This window comes from Phalacrocorax carbo, chromosome 1 (assembly GCF_963921805.1).
Source record: "Phalacrocorax carbo chromosome 1, bPhaCar2.1, whole genome shotgun sequence".
Classification (NCBI taxonomy): Eukaryota; Metazoa; Chordata; class Aves; order Suliformes; family Phalacrocoracidae; genus Phalacrocorax; species Phalacrocorax carbo.
In genome coordinates, this window is record NC_087513.1 from 87,588,528 (window position 1) to 87,616,502 (window position 27,975).

At 41.5% G+C, this 27,975-nt stretch overlaps 1 protein-coding gene across 4 annotated transcripts; it reads left to right on the plus strand.

Moving 5' to 3' along the window:
* The first annotated feature begins 45 nt into the window (after positions 1–45).
* On the plus strand, positions 46–26,911 carry GDAP2 (ganglioside induced differentiation associated protein 2). Of its 4 annotated transcripts, none has more exons than XM_064465252.1 (15): positions 46–189; positions 1,664–1,910; positions 3,442–3,581; positions 7,772–7,925; positions 9,439–9,527; positions 11,882–11,958; positions 13,046–13,205; positions 14,908–15,058; positions 15,992–16,068; positions 17,453–17,529; positions 18,080–18,219; positions 18,805–18,859; positions 19,229–19,321; positions 25,272–25,415; positions 26,109–26,911. In XM_064465252.1, the coding sequence occupies exons 2-15, from the start codon at positions 1,735–1,737 to the stop codon at positions 26,154–26,156; spliced, it is 1,581 nt and encodes a 526-aa protein (XP_064321322.1). In that variant the 5' UTR covers positions 46–189; positions 1,664–1,734; the 3' UTR covers positions 26,157–26,911. The 4 variants fall into 4 exon arrangements, with proteins under 4 accessions (XP_064321322.1, XP_064321342.1, XP_064321333.1 ...); XM_064465263.1 differs by having other exon boundaries at positions 55–193; positions 1,674–1,910; XM_064465255.1 differs by lacking the exon at positions 46–189 and adding an exon at positions 1,012–1,088.
* Positions 26,912–27,975: the final 1,064 nt, after the last annotated feature.

The window sequence follows — 27,975 nt, forward strand, 5'->3', positions numbered from 1 at the left end:
GGGGTCAGCCCTCGCCGGAAGTGAGGCAGTGAAGCCGGCGGCCGGGCAGCCCGGGGCGGGGCTACTCCAGGAAGCGGAAGCGCTCGGCGGCGGCGGCTCCGCTTTTCTGGGTGATGTCGCCAAACCGGCGCCGACCGAGATCCTTTGGCCGGGCGGGGCTGGTGGTGGCAGCGGCGGCGGGGCCTGCCCGTGAGTTGCTGCGCGGCCGCTCTAGGGGAGAGGCTGCTGTTTCTGCTGCTGGCGGTTTGGCGCTGACAGGGGCCGGGGGGAGCCGCTGCCCGCCCGCCGGCCTCGCCCCTGCGGCGCGGGTCACCCGCAGCCCGGGTGGGTGCGGGCGGTGGGTTGCGGGAGAGGCAGCGCGCAGAGCTTGTGTGCACCCCATTCTTCTGTCTGCCTCTTACCCGCGTACTCCGGCGCTTATTTTTGGCTGTTCATCGGAGAGAAGGCACTGTTGCAGATGAATTCGTGGCTGGAGCCATTCTAGCTGCTCTTACCTTCTTCGTTCCCTTTTTCCCAGCTCTTTATGGCAAAATTCTTACTTAGGTGCTCTTTTGGCTGTCTTTGTCCTAGTGTCGGCCTTTATGACCCCCTCAGTTTGAGTTCAGCTGTTTGGGTTGAGTGGGGTTTTTTTCCTAGTTAATGAATATTATATTTGTATTACTCATACATTCAATATATGTTAGAATTAACATTTCGGAGTTACCGGTTGTGGATGCTATCTTTTCAAAATTATTATTAATTGTGAACTTCTGAAAAAGGTTAAATATGTAACAAACTGAAGTTACTTATGTGTGTGCATTTGTTCTAACTTAATTCACTAGCATGGCTTAGCAGTTACAATAAAAACATAGTAGTCGGGGTGTTAAGTGCTGGCAGTTGAACAGTACGTTTTGGCAAGCCTGAGTCTTAATCTAGTAAGCTATGTCATGTCAGCCTTTTAAAAAAATGAAAAAGGTCAGGTGGTGGAGTTCAGTCTGTGTGTTCATTGGGCCAGCGTTCAAATTTACGACTTTGCTCTCTTTCTTGCAAAACGTATTTGGGTGAAGGGGTTTTGTACCTCAGTGCACGACTGTAAGAACTAAGCAACTGTAAGTCTTATTTGCCGTGCTTTGGAATTCACTGAACTGCAAGGGTTGTACGATTTGGGAGGAGGGAGGATACTTTCATTGGTTTGTTTGTAAGGATTTTTTTGCATTTAGGATTCACGGTTGTTTGGAGGATGGTGTATTTTCTTTTGGGGGTTGTTTTTTTGTTTTGAAAGTATTACCCAGGGCTAGATCAAAATCTCTGAAGGGATAGACTATATGTACCCTGCTACAAATGTGCTTTTTGTTTAGATAAAGAAATAAATTTTTTTTAAAAGACCAAGGTCCTTTCTATACTTGGGAATTTGTGTTCAGCATTTTCAAAATGCAAGACAAGTCAGTTGGACTGATTTAATAGAGGTTTTCATCTTGCACTGTTGGAAAAGGATTGTCTTGCAAGTATTTGCATTGCCTTTTTGTGTACAGATAGCAAAACAGAAAGAGAGTGTGGTTGAGTTGGAAATCTGTTCTGTTTTCTGCTAGCTGTAATTGCATTGCAGTCTGTGAAATGTCTGGCTCGACAGGAATTGCTTTTAGTGAACAGCTGGTGACCTGGTTTGATTTTTCTTCCTCTAAAGCACCTGGAAGACTCCAGTGAGAATTGGAGTGTGACAAGTTAGCAGAGGAAAGGAGTTGTTGTTTCCATCTCATGGATCCCTTGGGTGCTCCTTCCCAATTTGTGGATGTTGACAGTCTGCCAGGCTGGGCTGATGCCTATGAGGCTAAGCAGCTGGACTCTCACCAAAATCCTGTTGAAAAAGCTCAAGCTGGTGTTAGATCACCTTTTCCATACAGGAAAGACATCAATGCGAAAATAGTCTTATGGTGAGTTCCATGTGGCTCTGGTGTGTTTGTCAGCACTTTTCCATTTACTGCAGGATGCCATTGCCTCATATAACAATTGCTGCTATAGAATAAAGCCTTCAAGCCCTTTTTTCTTGATCAAACGTTACAGGTCTGGAAAGAAAATAATAGTTTTGTTCACTGTAAATCTACAAGTCTGAGATTTGCTCCATTGTAGGTTATAAATTGCATGTTCATTGGTATTCCTTGATGCTGGACTTCATACTGTCATACTCTGTGGTTAATATCTAAACCTAATTGGGCACTTTGATACAATTTTTTAAATTTTTAAAAAATATACTTGCTGACTACCAGCTTTTTTCTTTCTTTGCTGGCTTTATTCTGCTTTTCCTTTTCCAGTTTAGGTCAGTATTTCTTTCATGTGGTTCTTGTGGCTTGCTTTGGGTTTGGTTTGCTGGGGTTTTTTTGGTTGGTTCCTCCCCCCCCCCCTTTTCTCTCTCCATTCTGTGTTCTCTCTCCATGGTTTTCTACCAAAATCTATTGATAAAGTACAGTGTGCTGAGGTGAACTTACTCCACCAGTTTTTTCTTTCCTGTAGCTCAGATACTTGAACCTGCTCTCTAGAACTCTTTGTTAATAAGAAGAGAGGAGGATTTCTCAGGGACGCAGATTCAGGGATCAGCCTGAACCTCTTTCTGGTTCATACATGCAGGAAATGGGACTGTTCATGGATTTCCTGAACCTGATTAAGTAAAGAAAAAGTAAAAGCTTAAACATCTCTTATGACTTGGGCTTGGGTACAGTAAATGCGTGCAATTTAAACTGTTACTTGAATATCTCTCTGTGCGTGGGAATCTTTATTTCCCTTCCTATGCTTTTTGATCCCAAAATCTATAATGGCTGCTACTGTGACAAAAAGCAGGTCAGAGTTCTGGTACTGCATTGTCTCTTGTGCATCTCTGCTTTGTTTATCTTCTGCATGTCTGATCCTTGAACAGCAGAATGAATGTGATCAAATTGTGGGTTCACAGTTTCAGAACAAAAGCAATGAAAACTTGTCTAGCTGCAGTGTCGCTCTAGATCCTCAGTGGTCTGAGGAAGAGCAGTGTGGATGCAAACTGAAAAAAGTACATTGCAAAAAGGTTGAAGTTTTGAAAGTAACGTACCACAGGGACTGTCCTTTTCTTATCTCCAAGAAAGAATACACGGGTTTTTTTTAACACATTACACTCCATCAGTTTAGCACACTGCTTCGCATGTTCTGCTAGCTAAACTGCCCTATGTACAACTACAACGCTGTCTTTTCTAAGTTACTGTTGAGGCTGGGAGGTTTTAAGGAAATGGTGGGTTGCATGTGGTCTTCCTTCATCAGTTAGAGGCAAAGGATGATTCTGCATGGTGAGCATGTCAGGGTACACTTTGCTATGTAGGCCCTGGAGTACTGTTATGCTTGTCCTTTAACTGGGCATTTCCTTGCTTGTCAGTACTTATTTGAGAATATCCTGCTTAATCTTACATTTAGCCTGCAATAAACTGTTTCCTGTTTCCTCAGGAAAGGAGATGTAGCATTATTGAACTGCACAGCCATAGTAAATACCAGTAATGAGTCTCTCACTGATAAGAATCCAGTATCTGAAAGTATTTTCATGCATGCTGGGCCTGACCTGAGGGATGAACTCCAGAAGCTCAGAGGTAAGTGGCTGGAGACAGTTTTACCTTATTGACATCTACTGTCCTTGCATAGTACAGAGCATCAGGATTTGGGCATAAACTAAAATCAAGGTATAGTTTTTCTCTCCCTCCCCCAACATCTGGTGTTAATGTGAAATAAATGGAGGAAATGCTTGCCAGTCTAGTGTCTTCTCTTTTTGCTATTCAGGTTACAGATCATTAAAAAAAATCTGTGGCAGATATTCAAGTTGCTGAGCCCTTACTTTGTGGTACAATATTTCCTGTTGTTATCTGAAGCCACTTGAAGGGGTTAGCTTATCAGAGCTTTTACTCAAGGGACCAGTCTTGTACATCTTTAGGTTTTGCTCTTATCCTGTTCAGTGTGTGTACACTGTGGAAGACAGAAACTGAAGTTCACCATTACAGAAATTAAGTGGTTTCTAATATACACTTTGATTATCCTCTGTCAGGCTATTAATATACATACGCAGTCTTTCAGGACTGTCATCCTGATGGCTGGATTGCCATCTATTATGGTGATAATAGATGATGAAACACTACATGTCTAAATAAACTCTTAGTGACTACTTAAGTTGTTCAGTTCATTTGCCTCCTTTGCACCACAAAAGGTTTTATTAGCAGGTTACAAGACCATCCCTAATGGAAGGCTATTTGGAAATGGATGAGATTTGTTTTACCTAGATTCTTTATTAACAGGGTTTATGGATGATAATTAAATTTACAAATACTCAGCTTTATTTCCAGTCCCTGTTAGATGAAGACTCTCCTTATTTTGTGTGCGAGGAACAAAGAGTTTATAGTTATCTAAGGTTATACAAAAGTCTGATAGAGTTTGCAGCTAAGAATTCATATTTCTAGCAACTATGGTACTGAGCTGAATTTTGAGACCCAACTGATCCCTGACTAGTACTGCTTACTCTCTTGGGTAACAGCTCTATCTCCTTATCATGTAGTAACAAAACGGATAGAAGAGCCGTAATACTTCTAAAACAACTTTCCATAGCTTAAACTGCAGTTGAATAGACATCCTGTTTTTATAAAATCATATTTTGCTGATTCAGCTTGCTTTTTGTGATTAACCTGGAAGTGAAACAGGAGGAAGAGTAACCAGGAGAGGGAAAAATCAGTGTGTCCATTGAGTGGAAACAACTGTTAAAATGTTAATGTTACAGAATAGTTAGGACCCTGCTGTGTACGCCAGAACTCTTCTAAAATACACTTGGGTTTCTTGTGTGTACTGCGAGGTGGGAGGAGAGGGACAACATTTCAAGTCCTTAAAATTTGAAATCTGTCAGCTGCACAGGGAGTTAATTGTAAAAGCTGGGCTTAGCTTCCTAAATGCCCCTTTACCACGCTCAGTTATATGTTGTTTTGCATCTTCCACCCTGTGATGACACTGATGTCTTCTCTCTGTAATGCATTCTGCAGGTTCATGAGTCCCTATGCATGACAGTTTCCTTTAATCTTGTGACAAGAGCTTTTCAGAAATCAGTTATTCTGTGACACTCTACTGGCGTGTTGCGTGGGGGAGGAAAGAGAGGCTGGGTTACAGTTTGGCTTTTGTGCACCCTTAATGTGTTTGTCACAGCAGCAGAAGTGGAAGGGAGCTTAGTTAAGAAATAAGTTTGATTCTTTTGTCACCTCTGCCTCCTTTTTGTGCTCTTTCACATTGAACTTTGAACTTTTCCCAAAAAATGTCCTCCTATAAAAAGAAGTAAAAATGCATGGTCTTTACTCTAAAGCTGTAAAATAGGTGCAGTGGTGATTTTCAGTTAGTTTTCTCCTGCTTTATTCCTACTGCTTGGTGTATGTATTCATATTTCATGGACTCCAAGAAAAATCATGATCTTAAAGCATGTGATGTGCTGACCTTTCAAAGGCCTGTGCTTTCTTTAAGGCTCAGCTAACTTGTGCGTTCCTGGGAACAGTGTGTCATTTTGATTAACGCAAATACTACAGCCAAGGGTCCATGCTTGCAAATGAAGTGCTATTGATATATGCTTGCCTATCAACACATACTTGTTGCAGTCTAATAAAGACCTTCTGTAACAGCAATACATAGTAGTCTTCCAACTCCAGTGAGACTTTTTCTCTGCTGCACACTTTATATGGAGTTTTCAGACTTTCCATTTTATGCTTGGAGAGAAGCTGTTCTAATGTTTGAAATCTCATTGGATTAAAAAAAATAAGGTCTGTGGGAAAACTGGGAACACAGTCAATATCTTGACCTGTGCAGCTCACTCTACTAGCTCACCTCACCCTGTATGTTAAAATAGGAATAATACTGCCTGCTTGCTTTAGTTCTATAAATTTTGTAGTGATCTTCAGGCAGAAGGCATTGGGAAGTACTAAGTGTGATATAAGTGTAGTTAGAGATTACTGATGCTACATCTGGTTGTCTGAATTTATTAGTTTCCCTACTGAATTCACAACTATACCTCAGTCAAACTTGCTTCGTTCTTTTTTGCAAGGCGGTTTTTCCTACAGGTCTTTGCTTGCCCTTTTCAAGTTGTGTGACTTAGATGGACCACGGAGGAAGAATAGTAACTTGATAATCTGATCTATTAAGTGTTTCACTTTTAGTTTCTACTTATTCCGTATTGTGCTTATTTAGTTGCTCTCTTGAACTGAAGTGTCTTAGAGGACGCGTAGTAATTTGGAAGAATATGCTTAGTTCTAGTATGCTGTTATTATTCCTTCTGATTAATCCAGAAGAAACAAGGTGGAGGTCTATAGAACTTAATGATGTGATTTATCGGATCAGAAAGTTTACAAGATGTTGGCTTAAAGGCAATGTGTTGTTGTCATTAAGAAGACATGCTTCAAGTTTTGAGTAAGAGAGACTGTCAACGTGGAATGTCGCTTGCCGTAAAATATACTTTAATGCATGCTGAGAGCCTGCCTGAGCACTGCGAGGAACAGAGCGGAGTGGGAGAGGTGAATGCTCCTATTCAGTGGGCAGCTTTGTGATTGACTTATGCCAAGCTACTGCAGTGCTGCTGCCAGAAGAGTGGTAGCAGGCGCTTGTTCGCGTCTCATTCCTTTTTCATGAACAACCTTTCACCAACAACCTATAAGATCAGGTTGAAAGCTAATCCAGTGAAAATATTAGTTTTCAGCCAGATCAGAAAGCTGAAGTGCAGCTGTACAAGCAGAAGGAAGAAGGTAGAAAATGCTTGTCTTTGAGGGTAGGGAAAGAGAAAGACTAGAAGTACTTCGTCAGCTGCCTAGAACTGGAGTGGACTAGATTTGGGTGAGGAAGGGGAGAGTTAGACTTTTTCTTCCAGGTGCTGAAGAAAAAACAGACTTCAAACAGTGTAGCTGTTCCTGGATTTTCCTTTCAGTTTGTCAATACATTTCTGATAGTGGAAGAGAGAGGTCTATGGATGTCATCAAGGATTCTGACAAACTGACTTCCCTTGTGAAAAATTACAGGAGTTATGTACGAGTGACTTGCATGGGATAGCCAAAGAGCAGTCAAAACCAAAAAGAGGTAAAGATGTAAAGTATGCTAGCATGTAGTAAGTGATCCTGGAGTATATAACTGGAGGGTGCTGTGAACGGAAGAATTAAATGTACTGTTTGAACTTCCTTGCTTTGAGACTAGACACCTAGTCTGTCAAGAAAGCATGATCTCCATGAGAATCATACTTCTGCCTCGTGGATATGAAGAAACTTGCAAAACAAAGAAAGCTACCTTGTTCTGGGAGCATAGATGAAACAAGCGCTTGATCTGTTTATTTTTAATAGCTTTGCCAACAACTGGTGGGTTTGTTTAAGGAGCCTCATAGTCCTTTTATCCAAAAAGCAGTCTCCCCAAACCAATTTGTTAAATTCAGAAGGACTTTTTATTGCTGGTTTTATAGCATATTTGTGCATCAGTTCTCTACACATTGTTAAATCAGTTCTTCCTTTGGCTCTGTGTGTAGCATAGTAAGCACTGCAATTAAGACAGCATTTCTAGCAATTTCTGGTTTGTCCTTACATGCATAGTTTTAAAATTAAGAGAAATGAGCACAGCTCTCACCTTCTCATAGAATGCTATCCTTAATATTTGATGTCTAAAACACTGACTTCATAGAAGTGGAGCTGTCTGGCTGAGTCTGGAGGAAGTCAAGGGCTTGAATACTTCTAGCTTATCATGACATTGGCATTTATCCTTGTGGTGTGGTTTTTTGGTTTTTTTTCAGGGTGCAGGACAGGAGAGGCTAAACTCACCAAAGGATTTAATTTGGCTGCACGTTTCATCATTCACACAGTGGGACCCAAATACAAAAGCCGGTATCGCACAGCAGCCGAGAGTTCTCTATACAGCTGTTACCGCAACGTCCTGCAGCTTGCAAAGTAAGTGCACAACAACTTACATGAGGGTTTGCTATCCATGGCACATATCTTCTAGATGCTTGGGTCTGCACAGAGGCCAAATGGCTGTGAATATCTTCTCATGTATACTGGATTTGGTTAAGGATATGAGAACGTTAGTGGCTTCGTGGTATACTTCATGCCTTTTGTTATCTGTGTGGTAGTGTAGATAAAATGTGCAGAGAGATCTGAGCTGGTTCTAAGTCCTGAAACAGCACGGCTAGAGCTGTGCAGCATTCAGTTACTGTGAGGAGAAGCAGCATTGACAATTATATTGGGTTCCGCACTGTGAAAAGCTTTAAATGAGCTTGCTCAAGCAGCAACTTCATGTGTCTCTGCAGCCACATGGACATACCCACAGGCAGATCTGACTGCTGTATCAGTTCATATATTTGCCTTCGTACAACAGCCATCTAAAATTCTGAGTTAGGGTGCAAGGCTATTTCCAAATCCACAGTTGCTGTAGATGGGTTTGTAGTTTTTCCACTTTCATCTGTGGTCTTTTCTACTTCCTCTTAGCTAAGGTTTTTTTTCTTTCTATCTTTCTGTGTTCTTTCCTGTATTCTATTACAATAGCCATGACAGGAGAATAATAGGAGCAGTGTCAGAAAATATACTTAATTTCTTAGGGTTGGGAAGCTCAGTTCTTCCAAGTCTGGACTGTGTGTTACAGTGCAATAGTAACTGTTTCATAATCAAGATTACAGCTAAGGCTTCCAGTATGTGTCAGTTTTGTTCTACCTCAGAAGTAACAAGCAAAGTTAGTTCTGGATTGAAACATGTTGAAAACAATTAAATATTTTTAATAAGTCTGCTTACTGAATTCTGAGTGCCTTTCAGTCAATCTATTCTCTAGAATAACTTTTGACACTTGTGAAATTGTCTACCAACTCTGAGCCTGTTCAAACTCCTCTGATTGTTGGCAACACCTCTGCCTTACTCTTCTAAAAATGTGGCTCTCTGCTGGAAACATCTTACTGATCTTAAAGTGTGTATTTACTCCAGGCCAATGATTGTCTGATCATACCTAAGATTGAGTAAGCCCCCTCTGTGTCCAGACCTCTAACAAAACAAGTGATGGGTCAGGTGGAGGAACAGGAAAATGTTTGCAATAAAGAGCCCTTTCTTTCCCCCTCCTTCTCCTCACTGTCAATCCTATACAGGAAGGAAAGTATGTTGGAAAGGATTGTGGGAAGCTTGAGGGAAGAACTTCTTCATTCAGGATATGAGAAATTGCAGGAACAACGTAGCTGAGGTAGGAGAAATCTGAGAACAAACACAAGAGGAAACAGTGTGGAATCATTAATGGTTCCCTCCTTATCTGCTTAACGAGGGCATGTATGCATCTTGCCAGGAAAGAATCCTTCTGCACAAACCTGAAAGAGGATTGCTGGAGCACAGATGCAGGAAAAAAATACTGAGGTTTTCCTACTGTACTGACAGACATCTGTTCTCATGTGACTTATTCATTTGTTTTTCTTTTTCTGGATTTCAGGGAGCAGGCAATGTGCTCTGTAGGATTTTGTGTCATTAACTCTCTGAAAAGATGTTACCCCTTGGAGGATGCAACCCACATAGCACTGCGTAAGTTTGTGGGGAAAGTTACATAAACTGGATGGCAGTATTCAGCAGATTGCTTATCTCTCTGACAGACTGTTGATGTGAGGAAACCTTTTTCTTTTCATAGGGGACTGTAGTTTGTTAGAGACTGTAAAAAGGCAAGGCCTGCCATGGTTGGTCAGGAAATGAAGGATAAAAACAACTGATCCTTTCTTTGAGAGGCCATCAGTTAAGATCTATGGGAATCTGTGTTGGAACTTTTGTAGTCTTCAATATAGTCATTAATAAACTGGAAAGATGAACTGGTAATAGAAAATTGTTCAGAATAGCAAAGATGAGCCCTTACTGTGGACAGCTGTAGAGGGACCTCAAGCAACATTTGCCATTCTAGTGTCATCAGTATATCCAAATGTAAAGTGATGTTCTTCCCCTGCTGACCCACCCTTATATGCTTCTGCCTTCGCATGCAAAATGATTGGCTAATCCTGGGGAGCAAAATATTGAGATTATAATAGTTCCATGAAAACAGCTCACTGGAGTTCAAAACGGCAAGCTAAGGAAGACAAAACAAAATTGAGAATGTTACGCTAAAAATCTGTGTTTTGTCCACCCTTTAAAGCTGTACATTCAAAAAGAATATAGTAGAACCAGAAGCTGAGGAGGTCAGCTAGAATAGGGGTAGGCAAGAAACAACTGAGCTAAAATCTTTTTCAGACTAGGATACACAGAACTTGAAGGGGGTGTGATAGATGTCTACAAACTCATGAGTGGTATGGTAATGGTGAATAGGAATCAGCTGTTCACTATCTCCTAAAATAAGAACCTTCAAAAAATATTAATATGAATCAGGTTCAGAAAAAACATGGGGAAATAGTTCTTCATGCTTACACTGTTTGGTTTATGGAACTTATTACCAAAAAGCATTGTAGATACTAAAAATTTGCAAACCTGTTTGGGTTCAAGAGGAAACTATATTAAAGAAAAAAAGGTTACAGAAAGCAAAACAGGAAAAGTTCCTAGAAAATGCTTAGACTAGAAAAGTGCTCAGAGAAGAATATGATATACTTGCCTGGTTTGTTCTTTTCCCTTTTCTCTTTTGACTTTTTCATTTCTGTTGGCTTGCTCCTGTCTGCTTTCCACCACCTAGTCCCTGGACCTTCCTGCATGGTATTCCTGCACAATAGGAAAAGTTGTTGCAGATGGAAGGAGTGGGTTTTCCTCTTGCTGTGCAAGCTGACTGGAGAAGTCTTTCTTACCCTCTGCTTAGCAGAGGTGCTGACACTGGAGAAATAGATTTGTCTGTTGTTTCCTCTGCTATCTGCCTGTTGAGTGAGACATCTGAGAACATCTGCTCACAGAGGTTCAGAAAACTTTTTGCTGTGGAACTGAACAACTGCATTTGTCCTGTAAAGTAGTGTTGCAGGTCAACCCAATTACACGTGATTTTTCTGTACAGGAAGTATTTGAAAATAGCAGGGTTTGTTTTTTTTCTCTGAACTGCTGTTTCTTGAAGAACCCTCACTAATATATTCTCTGTAGAGTAGACTTCTTTCCGTTATTACTCTTTTCTGTTGTCTCTGTGGGGCTATATGCTGCTTGATAAGATACTGCTAGTTCAACATATTTGTCTGGACACTCTCTCTCTTGACAGTCTGAGAGGAAAGCACTTGAAAATCCTAATGTGTCAAGATTATTGTGGCTCAGGGGACTCATTTGTACAAGGACATGTCTGACTGAGAGCTTGGTTACAAAACTTTTTTTTTCTTTTCCCCTTCAGCTGCAAATATTTAGGAACTGGACTGTGTCCCTGGATTATGCTAAAGCTTTGGGGGAGTAAAAAAAAAGTAATAGAGGAAATAAATTCTCTCATGATTTACAAATATAATTTTTATATGCCTCTTCAGCATAGCTGTCCCCAGAGGTTTTGTGTGGCTGATTGTCTTGTACCAGCTTCTGCTATGTCTTGCTTATCATCCTGCTTTCCATGTAACTGAGGGCACAATGACTTGTTCTAGGAATACTTGGTTTTGGCAGTTTGTACTGGACTTTGTAAAGCAAGGATTTGGCTTGATTTTGCAGGGCCATAGAATCACATGCCACAGACTGAGGAATACCTACTAAGCTAAAATCAGAGACTTTTTCTCTTTTTGTATCCATCTCTAAAGTGAGAAGCAGGGAAGAGTGGAGATGAAACTTCCAGCATGGCCAACAACCCATTTAGTGTGTTAAACTCTCACTTAGTCCACACTTGCATACAGCCTGTGGAGCTATTTTGTATGAGGGGAGAGATGTCTCTGTTCTGCAGTCTGACCTCCTCACTTCTGTGCATAACTTTCTCCTTCTCTTTTGCTAACTACCTTTAATCGTCTTCCTTGCAGGCACAGTTAGAAGGTTCCTGGAGATTCATGGAGAGACTTTGGAGAAGGTGGTATTTGCAGTCTCTGAGCTTGAAGAGGTATCTCTTTGATGTTCATTCCACCAAAGTTCATGGGCATGTTTGATATTCTCTGCAGCAGTTTTAATTCCTGCATTGTAGAACTGGATTTGGATTTCCCTTTCAAATCACATAGACTTCTAGTCTCCCAGCATCCTTCTGTTTCCTACTAGTATAGCATCTTTTCCAGTACTATTTATGTTCTTAGGAGACACTATGAACATGTTCAGAATCTTTCCACTTCTGGCTTCCATGTTCCTGAACCACGAAGAGGGACCAATATAGAGGTTATAGCATGCAGTTGTGCTGGATGGTATCTGCCAGCCAGAAGGGAAATTCCTCATACAAGATTTCTTCCTTACACAGTGCTGCTTCCCTTATGCTTTAAAAAGGCCAGTTTATCATGCCCACAGGTGACCTGCAAACATCTTAAACATTGCTTGCGGGCTTGTTGAAATAACAAGTTTGACATTTAATGATTTGTGTTCAGACAAATGTTAGCAGTTTGAATGTTGACTTCTGTTGTATATTGGACTTGCTAATGGCTGTTCCTGGGCAGAACACCCACACTGTGTTCAGGTTCTATGGCATCTGGATGAGGAAAATAACTAACTTGTTGGGGGTTCTAAAACTGCTAATCAGCTGGAGAGAACACATGAAGTATTGCAATGTTCAGTAGAGACTTTCACTATTTTCCTCCACATGGGGAGGATCTCTCTTTGTTGGTTGTTGCTTTTTCTTTTTTCCCAGTCAGAACACTAAAGGTGATCTGTGTAGTGGTGCACTTTATAAGCAGCCGTTGTTGAAGTCTGTCATCCATGCATATTGTAACTTCATTACAAAGCTGAAGCATTTGCAATCTACCTGAGTTCATGCAGGTTAAAGCACAGTCCTCTCAAGGTTGTTTGCCAGTGGCGGGGGCAGGGGAAAATTAACCTTGATAAAAGTGATCTGCCTTTATTGCAAGGTAGCAGCCCAAAATAAGCCATTGACGAAAGCGGTACTTAGCCTCCAAACCCCTGAGAAGATCCCTGCTACAAGGGCAGGTGTTACTTAACTGAAGAGCAAGGATGCGTGATAGACCTTCACGCATTTTTCTTATTTGTAGGCCACTTACCAGAAGTTGCTGCCTCTGTATTTTCCAAGATCCTTGGAAGAAGAGATACAATCGTTGCCTTACCTCCCTGCAGATATTGGCAATGCAGAAGGGGAGCCTGTAGTACCAGAGCGGCAGATCAGGATTACTGAAAAGCCAGGTGTTCCGGATGGTGAGTTCTTATCTGAACCTTGGAATAAGTATCTGTGTGTGAAAGTCAATGGCAGAACAGAAAAGGCACGCGGCAAGCAGAGATGTCTTCCTGCCGCACCCAAGGCAGGCTGTGAAGAAGAGAGTTATCAAGCTGCCTTATTTGCTTCATGTGTTCCACAGCAGTAACTTCTGCTTTCTGCCTCATTGTGTAGAGTGGTGTGGTTAGAGGATGTGGTAGAGCTGTTGTTCTGTGTTCTTCCTTTCTTGGGGGGAGACGTGGGGTAGTTTTGCAAATTTTCTCCCAAGGTCATAAGGAATTTTGCAGGTTTTTTCAGAATCTTGTGGAGCCCCTAACTGAAAAAGACCTTTTTTGTTAATGGCTATCTTATATATTAGGAAAATATTGCTTATATATTAGCAAATGTTGTCTCAAATGGTAAGATTCTGTTGGTATAGCATGTGCATCCAACTAGTAGATGCTCAATGAAAACTAGCAGAAACTCCCTAAAAGATGGAGGAACTAGATCAGTGTTTGGGAAATGGCTGTCAAAGCTCAATGAAAAGAAGCCTGTTTGTAAAGAGGTTGCTTAGATGTCAGGGATGAGGAGGTGAGATACATGTAGCAAAACAATTTAATATATAAATGGGCATGGCTGGCATGTTCTGCCTTATTTATTAAGCAGTGCTGTGAAAATTTTACGCTTCTTCAGGTGAAGCCTTAAATCATCAAAAGCCGGTAACTTGGAATGGGTTTCAAAGGTTTTCTACTTTTGCATGGCCAGATGGGATAAGGCTGAATATGCATTGAGGATACAGACAACTTAATTTTCCTGTTCGCAGTTTGATACCTGATGTACCTACTCCTGCTGATGAGACTCCAATCTTTTTCTCTTTTCTTTTTTTTGTCCCTGTCCAAACTGCTGGTTAGAGTGGTATTTGCAGCTGAGGCTGATCAGTGTGAGGCATTCAACCACTAGCTAATAATCTGAAATTACTGGTGTTGCATATGTAGGAATGAATGGGTATAGTGGAATCCTGCACTTTTGTCCCATTGCTATTACAGCATGTCCCAGTAAAACTGGGAAACTCAGTTCCCATCCAGGTTGCCCAGGGAGGTAGTGCTAGAAGCCTTATCAATATACCTTGATGGCATTAAGTTCAGCGGAGCATTCTGGTATTGTCATCAGCAAGCAAGTATGTGCTCTTGTAGTTCATAACACAGTCATGTTGTGAGCAATACTATAAAAATATTCAAATTTGGGTTACCACCAGCTCTACAGTATCTGTTCAAGCAGTGTCAGTGATACAAAAAAGTGTTCTACAGAACAGCTGCTAAACTGGGTAAAACTGCAGCATCTGTCCTTCTGCATGCTTATTTCTTCCCCCCCTATGACAAGTAGGACAACTGTAAAGCCCATGTCTCTCTCTCCAGACCTTATTTTCTGAGAGAGTTGACTATTATCCCTTTGTTACAAGCTGATGATTAGGACTTGCCCAGTTAGTTTCCAGGTAAGGAAAGTCCATAGTTATGAATCATATGCTATAATCTGTCAGTGGTACTGATGAAATACCAGAGCCATGTCATGGTACATGGTGGTTTTTTGCGTTAGCTTATAGCTTGATGACTGGGTTGGCTCACTGAGTTATATAGCAATTCATCAGTAGCATTGCTGTCTTGTACGCAGCTTGAACGTCTTATACTACCTTTGTTTCCACTGCAGATGCTTCAGATGAAGAGGGTCTGGAGGCAGATTTGTCTTTCATTGGTTCCCATGCTTTTGCCCGCATGGAGGGAGATGTTGATAAACAGAGACGCCTTATTCTTCAGGGACAGTTGTCAGAGGCAGCACTGCAAAAACAGCATCAGAGGAAGTGAGAATTTCCTTGTCTGTGTGAATGTTCTGCGTTAGCTGTTCAGAGGACCAACCCTTATGATGATTTTGTTATCTGTAAAGCCTAATCTTCTGGCAAGGAAATACAGCTAAAACCTGGTGTCACCCTGAGTCACTGTGGTAGCATCTTTGGCCTGAAGGGAGAAGGGAAGGGGCATTAGGAGGAAAAGGGAAGTTAGTGATGAATTCACTAGCATACCCAGTGCATCTGACTAGCTGCCTTATCTCTTTGCCACAAGATGTCACTGTTTTGTCACTGCTTTTGTAGTGGAGTCACCGGCTTTCAATACTGCCTACTTGCTCTGAGGCTCTGGGCAAATAGCAAAACGTTTTTCTTGTGTCTTTCAAAAATGTGTCTCTATCTCCCCTGCCTCCACCCCACTAACTCTAATGTGCATGATCACTTCCTTAGAAGCCAGTTCCATGCTGGTGTCCACTTGAGGCATGATGCTTGGCTTGTTTTGTTAGATGAGGCACTAAGTTGTTCGCTGTTCAAAGGGGGGAGAAACAAAGATTCCATATGTGACACTGGTTGCTGCATAATGCTTTAAAGATTTTTTTTTTTCCTCTCCTATTTTTCAAACACTTACACTGAGGTATTTAAATGGAAAAAATACTCTCAGATCTTCTCAGCCCAAATGCAATGCCACTATAGTTCCTAGTTGATGTGTATTCATTGCCCTAGTGGAAATCACTAGGTATGTAACTAAAATACTAAAATCTTTTTTCTTCCTGCCCCGCAACGCTTCTTTCTGTCACATCTTGATAGTTGCTCCATAGGTCAGAATACCACAAGTTAGAGAAAGGGCTCAGTCAGAAAGAGCTTGTTTTGTCCTTCCCTTCCCTTCCCATATACCTCTTCAGGCTTCTAATGCTAATCCAAAGGGATGACTCGATGTTTTTAACTTTCTAGTTATAATCGCTGGCTGTGTCAGGCAAGAGCTGAAGACCTCTCTGATATTGCTTCTCTTAAAGCCTTGTACCAGACAGGTAAGTTGAGGATACTGATGACTGATATATATTGTCTTAAAGTAAATAATACAAAATAAAAATGTAATATTTTCTTTGGACTTGAGTATACAGTATATAGTCATGTTGTTGAGCTGGAAGCCCAGCCAAGGACTAGGCAACATCTCTGCAGTAACGCAGAAATTCTCTCTTGGCTTTGAAAGACTGTGTGACAAACTTCCAAACTGCTTTGCTTTAACAATCTGAGGATACTATACATACTCTGAATTATCTGTGACTTTAGATGTAAATCGGTACTGTCAGATTAAGCCAATGCATAAAGTGCTCTGTATGAGGTAATTCTGACCAAAAGAACTGTCTCCACCCTTTCATTTCAAAGAAATGAATGTTGCTTTCAGGTGATTAATATAGAGAATACGTGGTTACCTAAGCAAGTCTTAATACCGCTGTCCTGAACAAAATGGCTTGCTTTACTTCCCCCAGGTTAGGTATGTGTTGCTCTCCTCTGTATGTGTTGCCTGGTACTACTGGCTGAGTACCATGGCCAGCACATCTTGCAACCTTGAGTTCGGTAGATGGGGAGATTAGGGAGAGATTCAACAGCGCAATGGACAGTTCAGTGAAAGAAAATAGCTGTGAGGTCCTTGCAGCCTGGAAAGCAGAGATGGAGAACCTGCACTCTTCAGTTCACTTTTGCACTTTAGGTAGCATCATACTCAGACATAAAAACTTGCCATAGTTCCACTGGCTTATTGCTGTCTTGCACCATGACAGGTACAAGCAGGCAAGTAGTCAGGCTCTTAAAAGCATAGCTGTGTTTCTGCAGAGAAAGTCTGTTCAGCACTTTGGCTGATAACCTTTGGCCTCCTGAACATCCAAATACTTACAATGACCTTTGTGCAACTACCAAGGCTGTGTGATACCTTCTGCTCAGTAGCAGCAATTTTAAATTCTTTTGTTTGCCTTAGACAAGGCCCTTGCAGGCTGCAGGAGGTCCATAAGGTGTACTCTGAAAATCTGTGCATTAGAGACTTCAGAGCTTGGTTTCTAGGAATAAGTGTGCTTTGGTGATAGAACTGCAAGTGAAGGTTTTTGTTTGCTTGTTTTAAATAAGAAGCATGTTATTACTTGAGATTTAGGTAAATGTGGAGTGCACAGGCAACGTAAAATTGCATTCCTTAAGACTTAAGTTTCTCAGATGCGATGCACCCTTTTTTGGATCAGAATAGCTACTGGTGTAGTAGGAACCGTAACTCTAGGTGTATTTCCTCTGTTGTTAAGATGCAAACCAGGTACTTCGCAAAAATTCTGAACTGTGACCGGTTCTTTCTGGTTTGAAAGGGACCAACTCCAAAATCTGGCTTGACTGAGAGAAATTGAGAGACACATTTTCTTTCTTTTGTAGGTGTAGATAACTGTGGCCGCACAGTGATGGTGGTGGTTGGAAGGAATATCCCTGTAACGTTGATAGACATGGAAAAGGTAAGGGTTTAAAACTAGAGTTGTGTGGGTTGAATATGAATGTTGAGGATGTAAGAGTCTGATTATAAGGGTAATTCAGTGTTAATACTAGAGACATTATCTGTAGAAGACTTGAGAGTTTAAAGAAAATCTATTTTTATAGGCAGATAAAAATGTATTCCGTTATAAAGCTTTGTGTATGTTGGGGTAGCTTTTTTTCAAGGAGGAACTGGACTATTTTTAGAAAAACAGGTCTAACATGGACTCCTTTTTCTTCTCAAGAAGAAAGAGCCTTGCCCTGCTTCTGTAACTGCCAAAACATGAAGGGTGAAACGTAATAAGTCAAGTTAATTTTTCATGGAAACAGCAAGAATCTATTTCCATCTGTGAGGCCAGCTAGACAAGAGACGTCTAGATTACTACAGTCGGGTTGAAGATTTGGAATGTTCACCTTGCCTTTGTAGCTGAAACATCGCCTGATTTGTGACTGAACTAAAGGAAGCCTATTAAAATGTAATGCAGCTGTGAAAGTGTTCTTTGGGAATATAAATTTAATTTCTTTCTGTCTCAGGCTCTTCTGTATTTCATCCATGTCATGGATCATATTGCAGTGAAGGAATATGTCCTGGTGTACTTCCATACGCTCACAAATGATTACAATCAACTAGACTCTAATTTCTTGAAGAAACTCTATGATGTTGTTGATGCCAAGTGAGTGTCAATAGGAAAAGAACCCTTCTGGTCTTCCTGTGCGCTATGCAAATGTTTATCATTCCCTGTATCAGGTTTCCCATTTATTTGTGAGAGTTTTGCTGGGACAAAGACCTAAAATAGCAAAGGCAATAGGAAGGAAGATATGTTTCTTTCCTTCACAGAACCATCTATCAAACCAGGAAGTTCTGTGCTGTGCAGTCTCCATTCTGGAGCTGTTAGAGAGGCATACTCTGTGTGTTGTCTGTCTGAGTTCAGAGGTGGAGCTTCTGGAGCCTGGCATTGTTAAAAGTATGTTGCTACTTGTGAGGGAAGAGGCTCGGGTAATGATGGTAGTCATAATTTGCCCATAACTTTCACTGTCCACATAAAAGACTGCAGGCTTTGATGTCTTTCCCTGAAAAATAATCATTCTGCCTTTTTCCCTTTACATTTACTTTTCTGTTATCTGCCCTTATATTAGATCTAACTTCGTGAAATTACCTCACAGGCACTTAACAGTCAAAACATAAATCATTTTGGTTATGTTGTGTAGATGAGCTTAATCAGAAGTCACTTTTAAAGTTTTTAATTTCTTTAAACCAGGTACAAGAGGAACTTGAAGGCACTGTATTTTGTCCATCCAACATTTCGTTCAAAGGTGAGGTGCATATATATTTTCTCACAAAAGAAGTGTTTTGGGTGTTGGTGGGGTAGCACGTAAGACCACAGTATGAGGAACATGGAGGTATATAGAAGACTTCCAAAATAAGGCAGTATCTTCTGGATCCTCTGTCAGAACTTCAAATTCATCCCCATCTTTGATCTAGCTGTAGTCTTCCAACCTGAGTGATAAGTTGAACCCCAATGCAGTACCACTGTCTGTGCCTTGTTTTGCATTGCTCTTAACAGAGAGATGGAAGCTTTGGATCTCACCTCTTTCGAAGAAACATTTTGTCCTTTTTCCTGCTGTCTGGTTGGCAGGATGACCAACCATGACTAAAAACTCTTAAAATTCTTTTTTGTGTAGCTCATTTCCTGGATGTTTCACCTTCTCTCTCACCAGAAGAAGTGTTGCATGAGGCATTGCATGCGTGCTGCACATCACTTAAGAGCTACCCTGGTAAGGGCAGAGGGTGGTATGTTGAGCAGCAATGAGATTAGTCAGGATTATAGAGTGTAGAGTAGCAAAGAAAGATGGGAAGAGTGCCTCCACGACATGGAGTGCAGAAAAATTCTGTTAAGCCTTCAGGAGATGAAAAACTGAACTCTTCAAGCAGTAGGATGTTATGCTTGACCATGATCTGTGCTGGGCAACAGAAGATGGAGCTCACTCCCTTGTGTACTCTATACACACTACTCATATTGCAGCAGTATGAGTACTTCAGATGAACTAAGTGTCAGCAGCAATCCTTTCTAAGGTTTTTGTTATTAAAACAGTTAGAAATGTGATCCTCCATGTTGACATCAGATTAACCTCTGTGTTTATTCTGCTTTTTGTGGACATCAAATTTGAGAAAATTATATGCCTGCAAAAAAACATCTAAACATCTGTTTGCACATGTTCAGCAAAAATTTCTTTGCTAAATTTTTGGAGTCCTTTCTTTTTGTGTGCACAGCTGGGACAGCATGAGACTTAGAGCTTCCTTGTTTTTATGTAGATGAGACTGGGTCTTCCCAACAGCATACCTCCCAGTTTCTGTCAGGATATTAATTATTCCCACAGGGTACAGATCTGAAGTCTGAGTGCTAGAACTAGAGCTTCTAACTCTGCTCCTGAAAATGTAGGAGCTGGCATAGAACATTACTAAGGTCACAAAGGTGAATGGAGAAGTTGAAGCTAGGAAGTACTAGTGTTTTAGATTTGCAGCAGCACTCTACCTCCCTCTTCTCTTAACATGCATTTCTAGTTTGTTAAGAAACGTTTTTTGTTAGAGCATGAGAACTCATGCTTACCAGTCCATTGCCATGTTCTCTGTCACTTTGGGAACTGCAGTGGGACTCCACAGATCTGTGGGGAATATAGATAGTTGGTGGGAAGCAGGGAGGTTGAGCGACGTAAGGCACTCTAACTTGTTGGAAATGGAATTGGTTTGTATCCTATTCTAGCAGCACAGCTGGAGGCAAAAGAGAACGTGTGTCCATGTCTTTCTGCCAAGCCTTTTCTCTAACTGAAAGGCAAGTGGGATTGCTGCTGGCTGTTGCAGAGACCATCAGCTTATGAAACATGATGGGGAATGTGCTAGAGAAAGTCCTGGTGGAGAAGTGGCTGCTAAGAGGGATTTTTTTCCCTGTTTTTCTCTCTCCCCTCCTTTTTTTGGCTATTTCAGGGTTGTCCCTGTGGAAGATTGATAGCCCAGAAGCCTCAAATCTCTTTAAAAAAAAAAAAGTTTGGCACATTCATCTTCCTACTTGGAGCATTGACTTCCTTCCCTAGAAATAGTGGAAAATACCTCATGTCTCAAATGCAGGAGAAAGGCTTGTGCATTCATACAGCTTCCCAAATCTATCACCCTTATACATGTATCTTATTCTTAAATCTCTGATATAAATGGTCCATTTTACTGTGGTATCAAATTCTGGTACAGTGGATGTCTGCCTTCTGTTAGAGTTACATTGCTTATTTCTGGGCTAAAAGGGATCAAGAGGCTTTTCATCATGCCTCTTGGAAACTCCTGTGCCTCTAGAAAACAAGAGTAGTTCTGAAAGCCCTTCATAGCGCCAATGATGATTCTTTGGTTTCTAAATGTGACACTTTTAAATTACGTATATTCTGAGGATAATTGCCTATCTAGAATACATGGTTTTCAGTAGGCAGGGAGGAGAGTTCAGCAGTTGTCCTAAGACACAGAGTAACTAAAGCAGGGTGTGTCACTGCACAATCTGTTTCGATTCATGCTTCGATGTGAGCGTTCATGTGATTTGTGACCTTGATTCTCTTGTAGTGCTGCTGAAATGTATCTCTTATGATGGATTTGCATCATGGCCAGCAGCAGTTTTTTAGGCTGGCAGCAACTCTTGCAGTATGAACATGTCATTGCCAGGATTTAGATTAAGATAACTTGAAGTGCTATCACAAGTTCCTTCATACTCTTGCATGTAAATGTACTTCTGCTTGTTGTTGCTACAGTTGCCAATATATAAATAAAGGGCTCTCTGAGGCATTTTCATGGGAAGCCTCTCAGCTCCCTGCTTCTGAGAGCTCTCCAAACAAAGCTTTATAGACCTTGGTGTGTTCTGAGTGAGGTGTCAGTGGCTGGATCTGAAACCTCACCCAGAGAAATTGTGTTTTCATAAATTTAGTAAGTTGGCTGTGAATCAAGAATGTTTCAAAACTGAAACATACCTGAATACACAAAATAGATATTCATAATCTGTATATTTACAATGAACAATTTTTGGTTTGTCTTTCTGGGGAGCAGAATGAGGCCCCCACAATCCAAGGGGAAATGATCATGGACCTGCTACACCACTTAGACACACACAAGTCTATGGGGCCAGACGGGATCCACCCAAGAGTACTGAGGGAGCTGGCAGAAGTGCTCACCAAGCCACTTTCAATCCTTTATCAGCAGTCCTGGCTAACCAGGATGGTCTGAGTGGACTGGAGGTCAGCAAATATGACACCCATCTACAAGAAGGGCCAGAAGGAGGATCTGGGGAGCTATAGTCTGACATCTGTGCCAGGGAAGGTTATAGAGCAGGTCATCTTGAGTGCCATCATACAGCATGTACTGGACAACCAGGGGATCAGGTCCAGTCAGTATGGCTTTATGAAAGGCAGGTCCTGTTTGACTGACCTGATCTTCATGACAAAGTGACCCGCTAGTGTATGAGGCGAAGGCTGTGGATGTTAGTAAAACCTTTGACACAGTTTACCACAGCATTCTCCTGGAGAAGCTGGCTGCTCATGGCTTGGATGGGCATACTCTTCACTGGGTAAAAAGCTGGCTGGATGGCTGAGCCCAGAGAGTTGTGGTGAGTAGAGTTAAATGCAGTTGGTGGCCGGTCACAAGTGGTATTCCCCAGGGCTCAGTATTCAGGCGAGTCTTGTTTAATATCTTCATCAACGATCTGGATGAGGGGATTGAGTGTACCCTCAGTAAGTTTGCAGATGACACCAAATTAGGCAGGAGTGTTGATCTGCTCGAGGGCAGGAAGGCTCTGCAGAGGGATCTGGACAAGCTCAGTTGTATGAGGTTTAACAAGGCCAAGTGCTGGGTCCTGCACTTGAGTCACAACAACCCCATGCAACACTACAGGCTTGGGGAGGAGTGGCTGGAGAGCTGCCTATCAGAGAAAGACCTGGGTGTGTTGGTAGACAGCTGGCTGAACATGAGCCGGCTGTGTGCCCAGGTGGCCAAGAAGGCCAACAGCATCCTGGGTTGCATCAGCAACAGTGTGGCCAGCAAAAGTAGGGAAGTGACTGTCCCCTTGTACTCAGCACTGGTGAGGCTGTACCTCAAGTACTGTGTGCAGTTTTGGGCCCCTCACTAAAAGAAGGACATTGAGGTGCTGGAGTGTGTCCAGAGAAGGGCAACGAAGCTGGTGAAGGGTCTGGAGAACAGGTCTTCTGAGGAGCAGCTGAGGGAACTGGGGTTGTTTAGCCTGGAGAGAGGAGGCTGAGGGGGAGGACCTTATCACTCTCTGCAACTACCTGAAAGGAGGTTGTAGTGAGGTGGGTGTTGGTCTCTTCTCCAAATTAATATGTGACAGGATGAGAGGAAATGGCCTCAAGTTGCATCAGGGGAGGTTCAGATTGGATATTAAGAAAAATGTCTTTACTGAAAGAGTGGTTAAAAATTGGAACAGGCTGCCCAGAGGGGTGGTTGATTCACCATCCCTGGACGTATTTAAAAGTCATGTAGATGTGGCACTTAGGACATGGTTTAGTGGTGGACTTGGCAGTGTTAACTGTTGGACCTGGTTATCTTAAAGGTCTTTTCCAACCTAAATGATTCTGTGACTCTAAGTCATAAAAGCAGTTTCTGGAGATCAGATGCCACTATAAAGATAGTTGCAAATCACTTACGGCTTTTTCTACACAAGACCCTTCCAACTGAATAAAATTTCCCAGATTTTAGTAAGTTTCTCATTGGGTTATGACCCAGTTAGAATATTGGTGACACATTTTATCTGTCATGTGCTGATTTTTGAGGGAAAGACATATGATACTTTAACCCTGTGATTTTTCTAGCTTGGCAGAGTAAGTTTGATAGCCTTTTGTTCATATTCAGAACTGCAATACAAGAAAAATGAAGGAAAACTTCAGCAGATTACTATGTTTTTAACTTCTTTGACTGCTCTGGTATAACTTCTACTGTCTGTACATTAACAGGGATTTGGTTTAAACTGAAGTTCTCTGTCCTCTTACCAATAAGGAGATGGCTGCTCTCCTATTCTGTTTCTATAACCTGTGATTACTGAGAATGGAGATAATAGAATAGTTCTCTAGAAACATTTCTGGCCCTTTCCCTTTTTTCTGTGTTACTGGGTAAGATGTGTCAAACTGCAAAGGCTTTATACTGAGAAGGGGGGGGGAAATAAAAATAGCAGGTTTTGTGGTGGCTACAGTAATATTCCCTCTTAGACTTCTACACATTAAACATTCATAGCAATTATGTTTAAAGATTATCATTCATAATAGACCTTAGAATGCATGCTACTTTGGTATAGGATTGTGAGGGTATTTTTCACTCATTAAACTGTCATCTAGTGTCACTCAGAGGTCTTGTTAGAAAAGTATAGTAAATAATGGATGCCAGTAATAGTGTCTCCCTGCTTTATGCTAATGCAAATCTCTAATTCTGCCCTTAAAATAATGAACTGATCTTAAATGTTCTGTCCTGTTTTTACCTGCTTTTCTCTTTTTCATTCTTCCTTTCTCATGAAACTATGCTGTGTTGAAGGGGCAGCATAGTTACTCTAGGACAGTTTTTAGGCATCAACTTTAAATGTTTTCACACAGATCATTTTTATTGACCTAAAGTTTTAGCTTACTTGAAGCTCCCACTTCCCTCAAGGCTTTTCTTGTGGTGTTGCTTCTTTTTCTGTTATCTTACTGCAGTCAAAACACAACTATCAAACAGAATCTCAGGGTGGTTGAGGTTGGAAGGAACCTCTAGAGGTCATCTGGTCCATCCCCCCTGCTCAAGCAGGGTTAGCAAGTGCTGGTTTCCCGGGACCATCTGAGTGGTCCCTAATATGAGCATTTGTGGCCTGTAGAACTGTAACCTCAGGTTCTTACAAGTTGGTTGGGTTTTTTTCCCCTTCAGGCTGCCTGGAAAAGACTAGATAATAAATTTACAAAAAATAGTATAGTGCCTAATTTTGGAGAAGATGGGTTGAAAAGTAAAAGCTTGTGCCGTCAGTCTAAACAGAAATATTTGATACCTTGTAGGAGTATCAATGGTCTCTTACTGGCCTTTGCAAAACAAAAATTCCTTATCCTGTTTACATCCAAAAGAGACAGAGGTATACATACTTAAAATAAAATCGTGTAGAGTAAGTTGATAAGTCTTATTTTTGTAGGATAAGTTAATAAGGCTTTGTTAAGAAATGTGGTAAAACAGAAGGACGAACTCACTCAGTCAACCCAAAGCAGAGAGAAGACTTCACTAGGACACCTGAAAAGGTGAAAGTCTTTCTCTTTCTGTCCCTCAAATTGCCTTTTCTGTGAAAACTTGAAGGCAAAGGGTTGAAAATGCTTCTGTCAGATACAGAGTCAAATCGGTCATATTCTGAGCTGGCTAAACTGGAAGTGAAAACGTGCCACTCTACAGATGGTTTTTTGAAGAGAAGTATTAGAATGGCTGTCACTCTGGTACAGTAGAAAGGGACCTTAAACTGGCAACTGGGGACACATGAGTGTGGAGTCAGAAAACATTAGCTTGAAAGCTTCCAAGACAGTGCTTGCTAAGAGTGGTGTGTACTTCCTGACCTTGTTGCGTTATTGCCATGATATTAGTGTTTCAAGTTTAACTCAAGCCTTTTTAACTACGGAGTATTATGTTGAACTTGAAGGTTTTGAAACAGCACCATCTTAATTTGTTTTTGTTGGGGTTTATTTTCAGGTCTCGGCATGGTTTTTCACAACCTTTACAGTCTCAGGGCTAAAGGACAAAATCCACTATGTGGAAAGCCTTCAGCAGTTATTCACAGCCATATCCCCAGAACAGATTGATCTTCCCCCTTTCGTCCTTGAGTACGATGCCAGGGTGAGTGACTTCATGTGGCAAGCATCAGTCTTTGCTCCTAAGTGTAGTTGTTGTCCATGTCCCATTCTGCTCTGCAAGACCTTTAAAGGGCCTGACTTCCACATGTTAAGAATGGGGAGAAGAAAGGGAGGGTTCCTGGAGAGTCTAGTTTTTCTTCTGTGAGTAACACTTTTCTCAAACTTTTTTCTACATCAGCCCAAGTAGAGGGCTTGGCCAAAAAGCAGACTTCTTTCCCAATACAGCCGTCTCCTGTGTGCATAGAAGGCAGACTACCTTTCTTCAGCCAAGAGCTGTAACACACTAAGAGCCTGTGGACAGGATAAAATTCATGTTATATACCTGCTATATACCTTACACTGACGGGGAGGGGAAGCTATTTGTGTTTCATCTTCCCTGCCCCGTGTATCAACAAGCATGCAGGAAGGAGGAGGGGGGAAAAAAATATTGGGGAAAAATGGAACTGTAGCAGGGTGTCTTGCCTTTGGTGTTGGTCCCTCTTCCTCCTCCTTTCTCCATCCCAGGTCTCCACCCAAATAGTGGAATAGGATGATTTAGCCGATGCACACCACATTCAAAGAGGATGTGCTGTACTCATGGAAGACAAAGCCATGAGTGATCCTGTGTCATCATCCATTGCACCAAGGTGTATTGGAGAAGAGTTCTGTTCAACTGCTTGTTTTGCTCTTATTGCAGGAAAATGGGCCTTACTATTCTTCTTATCCTCCATCTCCTGACTTGTGATCTGCAGTCCTGTGATGCTGCTGGTTTCCCGTGGATCCAATGACCTGATGCCTGCCAAAACCTGTGCATTTGCCCATGTACAGAATTCAGAGAGAGGGTTTTCCTCCCCCAGCTCTGGTATTTTTTTACTGATGAGATATTTTCAAGCACTCAAGCAATCAGAGAACTTTATGCCACTGTGAACTGTACAACTATTTCAAATATATTTATCCAATGCAAAAATTGATTTAAAGATCACTAGGTGCATTTTATTTTGGGTTTGCTGGTTTTTTTGGTTGTTTGGTGGGGCTTTTTTGAAGCTATTATGTTTATTTCTGAACAGACTTTCTCTTTTCTGGAAAACCCATCAAAAGCCCTCGATCACGTTTTTAACTATTACCATTTTCCAGCTGTGTTTGTAATACACATTTCTGAGTGGTCTGTATGAATATTGCACAGTGCCAGCCTGACGCATTGCTCATCATGTGGTCTCTTGTGTTTCACATCTGATTACTTTTCCCTTTCTGTTAGTGCTGATTACTTTGGTCTTGACCCAGCAAAAGTATCTGGAATTGGGAATGCCATGTCTGCAGGCTGAACAAAGCACTACAGCCAAGCCAACATTACTGCAAGACTTAGCACCATAAATGCTAGGTGAGCTAGGAGCCTTGATAAAGTCCCTGTCAGTTATCATTGGATGATGTGACATGTCAGGATGCCACTACCCTCCCAGTAAGAATAAAACTGAAAAGCATTTGCGGTTTCTTTTCTCTAACTGTAGTTGTTCATGTTCTCCTTTGACATGGCCAGATGTGTTTGTATGAGAAATGAATGCCATCTGCCTGAAGTATGTATGGAGGGGAGGGGGAAGCAGTGACTCCAACCCCAGCCTCTGGTGGCAGAGATTGTTTCTTAGAGATATCAGTGTCCCTTTTATTTCCTGTTAATTGACGCTGATTTTTTTGACAGACACAATACATGTAAGAGAGCTCAGCCACAGGGTACTTATAGAACTGGCTGTGAAAAGTGTTTCAGCCTGCCAATGGAAAGCTAAAAGATGAGGGAGAAGGCTCCCTTGTAAAACATAGTCAGGGATGGCAGTCCTAAATACAGAAGGACGGAATCCTTTCTAGGAAGAATATCACCACAGTACTGAATATGAAAATGATGATATGATTCTCATGTTTTCATTCTAGCTGCTTTCCTGCCCTGACTTGTATCTGCTACTCTCTCTTTACCAAACTTCAGTTTTCCTTGTCCTAGTGCTTCTCAATAACTACCTGTTTTAAGCATAAGCAGAAGTCATCGTGAGATATCTTAGAAGGTGGTTATTCATACCCATTGACTCATTCGGAAATAGATATCTCCCTTCTTTTTAAAGGTACTGTAAACTGTTGGGATAAACAGGGAAAAAATCCTGCCTTGGTCTTTGTCATCCAATTGCATGTCACAGTTTGTGTTTGCAGTCTGAGAGTTTGGGCTTTTGTGAGTTAGGAGAGCAGTGAAAGACAAGCCATACTGAGTTTCCTTTCTTTCCTACTTTGGCCTCCCGGCTTAATTTTGTGTTTATCCTCCATATATCCTCAGCACATTGGTATGCCAGTTACAGATGAAGATAACCATTTGGCTGGGGTTTAACAGTGATGCTTTATACAACATACAAAAAGCGAGTGGTTTTGCTTTTTAAGTGTCCCCCAAGGTCCTCATGTGATTCCATTATCAGATCCAAGGTGCTGCTGAAAGCTGGAAACTGTAACACAATGGAAAACCACCTTGGTCTTAATAGTTAGGATCAGGTGAACTGACCATAAGGTGCATCCCTCCCTTCAGCACGTTTCTA

Bases quoted from the DNA above. Each gene is read 5' to 3' on its own strand.
- GDAP2 (XM_064465252.1), top strand. From the start codon at position 1,735: ATGGATCCCTTGGGTGCTCCTTCCCAATTTGTGGATGTTGACAGTCTG. The intron at 1,911-3,441 runs GTGAGTTCCATG...CTGTTTCCTCAG, and splicing joins AATGCGAAAATAGTCTTATG to GAAAGGAGATGTAGCATTAT. The intron at 11,959-13,045 runs GTATCTCTTTGA...TCTTATTTGTAG, and splicing joins CAGTCTCTGAGCTTGAAGAG to GCCACTTACCAGAAGTTGCT.